Raw genomic sequence first — 6854 nt, forward strand, 5'->3', positions numbered from 1 at the left:
GGAGAGCCAACTTTATTTTATACATATATTCACACATTATCAATTAAAATTTTCAAAACGTAGGCAACCCCTTGACTACGCCATTAATAATACGTGTATACAGACTAGTTCAAAATGCTTGCGAGAAGACTAGTTGATTACCTGTCAGAGTCAACTGAATAATACAACAACTAGTTCAAACACTTTTCCAGTGGTCTACATCTTTAGTTTCCAGTTGAAACACATGCTGTTCTTATTAGAGAACCCGAGATCATCTGAATTTGATGATTTAAGACTATTGATAACCTGATTTTCACTAGGAGAGTGTGATACTAGTCATGATCGAAATAGATTATAGATGGCTAGGAGTTATGACAACTGGGAAAGGCTGGTGACAGCCACCCTGAGAAGAGAAGATCTCCGCCTCACCGCTCAGAGGACCCCAAGTGACCTTTCCTTGGCGTCATTATCACCATTTTCCTCCTTCAATCTAGCTTCTTCCTCTCGACAAGTTTCATCTTTCAACTTATCCAGGTTATTGGTGGGGGAATCATTTTCATACAATCAAATTCTCCAAGTGACAGATTACTTGAGTGCATCCAACCTCATCAAGCATGGCAACTCTGGGGATCTCTTTTATGGAGTTTTAAAAAGACGGATTGGAGTTTTAAAAAGAGGGACTCAAGTTATAGTCAAGAAAATTGATCTTTCATCGGTCACCAAAGAATCCCGTTTCATAGCAGAACTGCAAGTTCTTGGGGAGGTTTCTCATCATCATAGATTTATCCCTCTGATTGGTCATTGCTTGGAGAACGAAAAGAAGTTTCTGGTTTACAAGAATATGGCTATCAAGGATCTGTCAACTTCTTTGCCTCGGAAAATCGATTCAGGTAATCTTAGACAATTACCATTGATGGACTGGATAACCAGGTTGAAGATGGCAACTGAAGTTGCTGAGGGTTTATGCTATCTGCATCAATGTGTCCCTCCCCTTGTTCACAGGTAGCTGAGATGTTCCTCACTTTGTTCCTAGAAAACTTTTGTTATTTGCATGTTTATTTTGGCTTTTGGGACATAAGCTGCAGCTTATCTTTCCTATTGTTCTAGCAACATTCAAGCAAGTAGCATACATCTTGATGACAAGTTTGAAGTGAGGTTAAGCCTTTTTGAGGTCTTTGCTGAAGAAAACAACATGCGTCAGAATGGTATTTCCAGGTCAGTGAAGTAGTCGAAACTTTAAAGGGTAAATTACATACAACCCCCTGTAGTTTTATCTATTACCACATGACCTCCATAAGGTTTCTAAATGTCCACTTCACCCTTATAGTTTTATGTGAAGTGAAAATTTGACGAAAAATAGCTATGTAATGTCATTAGTTGAAATACTAATAGTGTCTTTACTTAAATATTAAATTAAGCAATAGTTTAAACACCTTGCATAAAAGCATAGGGAGATTGCGTGGATAAATGCAAAAATCACACGGGAATAAAGTAATATTTATACAAATCATAAGAGGTTACATGGATATTAAGATTTTATCATATGCGCTTTTAAAAATGCATTTGGTATAAACACCATAACTAATTGTGCATTTCGTTCATTTTCTGCTTTACATAAAACCACAAGGGGGTTATGTGGCCATTTTAAAACCTTAGAGGGGTCATTTGGAATTCTGTAAAATCACAGGGAGGTGATAAGTAATTTACCCAACTTTGAAAGCTCTGAGCTCATTGTGATATTACCTTTCAACATTTCTCTAGCATTAGCTGTGTTTGACTTTTCTGTGGTTGCGGTAAAAGAAAGAAGTTGTGTGAGAATGCTTACATGTAAAATCTTTAGCAGAATGGAAGCACATACACATCAGCAACTGAGTCAAAATTGATTGGTGTAACAATTCATTTTCTTGTTTTTCACATCGATAGACATTAAAATTGTCCTGTTAAGGGCATTTGGCTTCACATAAAATGCTAATTTTATAGATGAAGGAGGGCGTACATATAAGCTTACCCCCTTTACAACAAAATAAATCAAGCCAAGATTGCAACATCCCCAAATAGCCGTCTGCTGTCTTGAAAATGGAAAAGGGACCAGGAATTAACTTCTTTAGTTGATATGACATCTATCAGTCAGATTGATACTTGATGCTCTTCTATTTTACATGTGAGACTGGTGTTACATTCATCTTTCCCATGATTCTACAAGTATTTGGTTCTTGGGGGTGTCTTAGCTATACCTGCCAAACTGAAACCATCACTCTTTTGCTTACCAATTTTACAAATTTTATGTCTGACTTGTATATTTCATTCTTAATATTCTCAGGGCATTTGGACAAGGCATTATTGGTACATAAAGTTTCACTCAACGATAGTTCCACATCATCCACATCTGTTATTCCACATGATATGGTTGAATAAGCATGAAGCATATTTAGTGTAACCTTAACTACCTAGAATTTTTGAGTTCAGTCTAGTTTATTCTATATAATTACATAGACCTGATTTTGCCAAAGAACCTCATGTATACATGTCTATGCCATAGCAATACTAGGCAAAACCATCTTCTTGATCATTTTGAGGTAATAAGGAAATATAGAGTAGTGTTGGACTGATATTCCCTATTAAAAGATGGAAATGATAAAGCTATTTTCACAAAGCCTTCCAGATTCAGCTATAGGGTTGCTATTCTTCCCCATGTTCCATGACAATTGCTAAAGCAGATAGATCATGCTGCGTCCTTTTCTTTTCAATACATTAAGCAACTTTTTGGTGACCCGGTAAACATTTGTGAATTTCATTTTGAAAGTAGTTATACTATAGATGATGTGCTCTAGTCTATTATCTTGAACAATCAGGTACATCTAAAGAAAGTCATACGTCATGTTCCAATGATGTTTATAACTTTGGAAAGGTCCTGCTAGAGCTAGTTACAGGAAAGCTGGGTTTAAGTGCCACAGATGATTCCACCACCAATGGTTGGATGGCAAATGTACTGTCTTATATTCTCCCAGATAATGCTGAACTCATTATGAACATCATCGACTCATCTTTAGTCATGGCTAAGCATGTCTTGGCCCAAGTATGGGCAGTTTCTTTTATTGCTAAGGCGTGTCTCAGTCCTGAATCTTCTAAACGTCCCCAAATGGCTCAGATACTTTTGGCTTTAGAGCATATCAAATCATCAGGTTTCACTAGTAGAACCCCCAAGACTACTGGTAATAATGACTCAGTTGGAGTAGCTATGGAGATTGCAGAGACACTCTGGGGATCTAAACTTGAAGGTTGGTTTATGGATGTCATTAGCATTTTAAGAACGTGAAATGACGAATGCGAAAATAAAAGTATATCTTGCAGGAAGGACAGGGCCGGCAACTGCTTATACAGAAACTTTAGGAAGTGGTACTGCCTCAAGTAACCATGGAATCTCACAAGCTGGTGGCTCTGAGGAGACTTGTCCAAATGGAGGGATCTTTGCTCATCCCAGTCTAACTACTTTCTCTTATTCAGAACTTTTGGAAGCAACCAGACATTTTGGAAGTGACCTGGCGGTTAGAGAGGTTGAATTCGGGAGAGTATACCAAGCCTGGCTTCCAGACAAATCCTCGTCAAAGCATGGCAATGGATCTCTAGTTGCTGTCAGAAATATGTCATCTGAATATATGCAGCTATTAAAGGTAATGGAAACCAATCTTGTAAGTAGCAACTAACTCTAGATCTCTAAAGAAATCCATTCCTTTCAATTGGTATCTAATTTCCAAGCTTTGCCCGTTCCTATTGCAAATGTACTTTCTGCCTCGCACAACACAAGAACATATCCTCCTAAGCTCTCTGGAAATTTTTTGCTATTATTTCTATATGAGAAATTTATCATTGGCAAACTCAGTGGTAATTGAACTTTAATTCTCTTTTTGGTTGCTTATTGAAACTTTTCTGTGTTGCTTTATATTTTTCTTACACATTTTCTGGGCAGTCTCGTATACGCTCACTTGCTGTCAGAAACATGTCCTCTGAATACATGAAGCAGCTAGTAAAGGTAATGGAAACCAAACTTGTAAGTAGCAAGTCACTTTAGATCTCTAACAAAATCCATTCCTTATGAATTTGTATCTTGCTCCTTCCTATATTAATTGTACTTTCTACCTCGTACAACACAAGCACATATCCACCTAAGTTCTCTGGAAATTTTTTGTTGTTATCTCCATATGCGAAATTTATCATTGGCAAACTCAGTGGTAATTGAACTTCAATATGCTTTTTGGTTACTTGTTCAAACTTTCCTGTGTTGCTTTAATATTTTCTTTTGCATCTTCTGGGCAGTCTCGTATACACTCACTTGGAAAACTATCTCATCCTAACCTAGTCAAGTTCCTCGGATACTGTGAGGAGAAAGAGCTCTTTGTTGTCCACGAATTTATGCAAAATGGCAGCCTAGACAACCATCTCTTTGCAGGTGAGATTTGGATTATATTGTTCTAATAGGATCTCAGACAATCTAAGCATGATCTATCTTTATTGAAATAATCTTGATACTTGGATGTCTTTAGGGGGCTCTGATGTTCAGCCACTTTCCTGGGACACAAGACTTAACATTTTAATTGGAGCAGCTCGAGGCCTAGCATTCTTGCATGCAACAGAGAAGCAAGGTTTTCGTGAATATTTCGGTACCTCAGATATCTTGCTTGATGTTGTAAGTTGAGAAGCAAAATATTTGACCAATACAAGTTTGCTGCATGTGCAATCAAATAATATACATCCACCAGAGTTTATCAAACTACTTTAGAAAATTTAAAATGCATGCCACCTTTTATATATCTTCAGTAAAACTGCTGACAAATCATTTACTGATGCAATTCTCATCCATCTCAAATTTGGTATACTATCTTGTTTTCAGGATTACAATGTGAAGATATTGGGTGTTGGCCCTGCAAAGATAGCCCCCTATGAAGTACATCCTAATTTTTTCCGGAATAGAAGAGATGTTGATCCTCCTCCTGGGAATGTCTTTCCAGGTGCAGATGCAGGTAACTCATCCAGATTGATCTCTTGAGATTCCAGACTAGAGGTTTCGGATCTTGTGGCACAAAAGCACTGCCAAAGGAAGTAAAGCTCCAGTAATAGCTTAATCAGATTCCAAAAAATTTATTTTTTGACTTAACAAAACAAAAAAAAAAGAGTTTATAATGCGAATAATTGTCTCTCCCATGCAACAGGGCTTATGAATGTGAAAAGCGATGTGTATGATTTTGGTGTGGTATTGGTTGCAATGCTAACTGGTTTATCTACAAAGAACAGACATCGACTTAGTTGGGTGGAAATCCATCCAATCACATACTTTATGAGTCTCGAAAGAAACAAATTGGAGAAAATTATGGATCCAAAGTTAGAAGGCAAATATCCTTTTAAACCTGCACAAAAATTGGCTTTTCTTGCGTCCATGTGTCTTCAACATGAACCGCAATTCAGGCCATCAATGAAAGAAGTTGTCGAGGAACTTGAACGTGTTGCAGCTGCTAAGGAGGAAGGAAATAGAAGAGCCCTGATAAAGCAGAAAGCACATCAACATATCCAGCAACTTTAGCAGTCTTGATAGTTCTAGGATTCTATCAATGCTTTGATGGAACCCAGCCGATAATAGCTTACTGTTGTTATCTCTCTTAAAAATTAACAGATCCTTTCGTATGTTTGTCCTGATTAGCTAACTGATGTCTTCTACAGCTTCCTGTTGCTTTGGCAATCTAAGACTCATTTGTCTGTAAAAGGTAACAGTGATCAGAGCTTTATAGTCCTTTGATTAAGAATCAGCTTGAGGGACCAAAATTTATTAACAGTTGCAAGTGATAATCATTGAAAACAATGTACATGCTCACGCATCAAAACACTGGTTCTGTAACTGTACATGGTCAACCACCAATCCATTATCAATCAACTCCCAAATGTTGTTTTTAAATATTTGGGCTTCAACTCTTAGCTTGAGAAAAGATTTACCCCATGTCAAAATTCAATAATTTTGTACTTTTAACAGCCTTCCAATTGAAGCTGAAGCTTTGCAACTCAAGAAAGTTGTGGCCACTCTAGGAAAGATTAACCGTACAATCTATTTTTTGTTTTTTACAACAAACGGAAGCAGTACTTTTATATATTAACACTTGATAGTACAAGAGTTAGTTATAAAAAGGAGCAACTGCTCTCATATCTTTCCTTGCTATATCCATTAGCCATACTGAGAACTCAATGTCCCATTCTATGTCATGTACTAGTTTGATTGCATGTTGAACTAGTATATAGCTACACATATTCCCTGCTCTATACACAAAAGAGAAGTCACACTGTTCAAAACCTTCTTTCATCTCCTCAATATCCTCTAGGACTGTTGCAATGCTAATGTCTTGAACATTGCTTGCATTGATTTGGTTGACCATGGATTTGCAGTCTGATTGGACTTCTATCTTAGTCCATCCTGCATCTTTGGTCATCATAAGCGCAGCTCTTACTGCCAGAGCTTCTTCCTCAATAGCTGTTCCATTCTTGTGTTCCATTATAGCCCTTGCTTTCATTAGTTTTCCAGTCTAGTTCCTTGCTATGATTCCCTGTCCTGTTCTTACAGATTGATTTGAGATGGCTGCATCTGTGGTTAACCCCTGGCTTTGGTGGTTCCCATCTCTCCTGTTGTTTCTGCTGTGTTGTTAATGTTTTGGCTTTTTCCTCTTCAGTTTCATTATCCATTTCGAACTCCATCCATTCCTGTTGTGCCATTTGCACTATGTCTCTCTCTTCTGTCACTCTGTGCTCAAAGGTTCGTTTGTTTCTTGCCTTCCACAGCTGCCACAAAAGATTGACTGTGAGGTTAATTCGATCTCTTCCCTGAGCTTTTTCCTCTA

The 6854-nt window shown here is 37.6% G+C and overlaps 1 protein-coding gene across 1 annotated transcript; it reads left to right on the forward strand.

Annotated features, from left to right (window-relative positions):
• Positions 1-212: 212 nt before the first annotated feature.
• On the forward strand, positions 213-5777 carry LOC113748921 (receptor like protein kinase S.2-like). Its single transcript, XM_027292520.1, has 10 exons — positions 213-981; positions 1087-1194; positions 2300-2322; positions 2832-3257; positions 3331-3650; positions 3947-4009; positions 4294-4426; positions 4521-4663; positions 4868-4997; positions 5187-5777. The coding sequence occupies exons 1-10, from the start codon at positions 338-340 to the stop codon at positions 5552-5554; spliced, it is 2358 nt and encodes a 785-aa protein (XP_027148321.1). The 5' UTR covers positions 213-337; the 3' UTR covers positions 5555-5777.
• Positions 5778-6854: the final 1077 nt, after the last annotated feature.

The sequence above is a fragment of the Coffea eugenioides genome, chromosome 10 (assembly GCF_003713205.1).
Source record: "Coffea eugenioides isolate CCC68of chromosome 10, Ceug_1.0, whole genome shotgun sequence".
NCBI classification, from domain to species: Eukaryota; Viridiplantae; Streptophyta; class Magnoliopsida; order Gentianales; family Rubiaceae; genus Coffea; species Coffea eugenioides.

What these genes read in the sequence shown, in the direction of transcription:
- LOC113748921 (XM_027292520.1), top strand. Translation starts at nt 338, where the DNA reads ATGGCTAGGAGTTATGACAACTGGGAAAGGCTGGTGACAGCCACCCTG. An exon ending in ACATGAAGCAGCTAGTAAAG is followed by an intron (nt 4,010 to 4,293) that starts GTAATGGAAACC and finishes TCTTCTGGGCAG; the next exon opens with TCTCGTATACACTCACTTGG. An exon ending in CTTTCCAGGTGCAGATGCAG is followed by an intron (nt 4,998 to 5,186) that starts GTAACTCATCCA and finishes CCCATGCAACAG; the next exon opens with GGCTTATGAATGTGAAAAGC.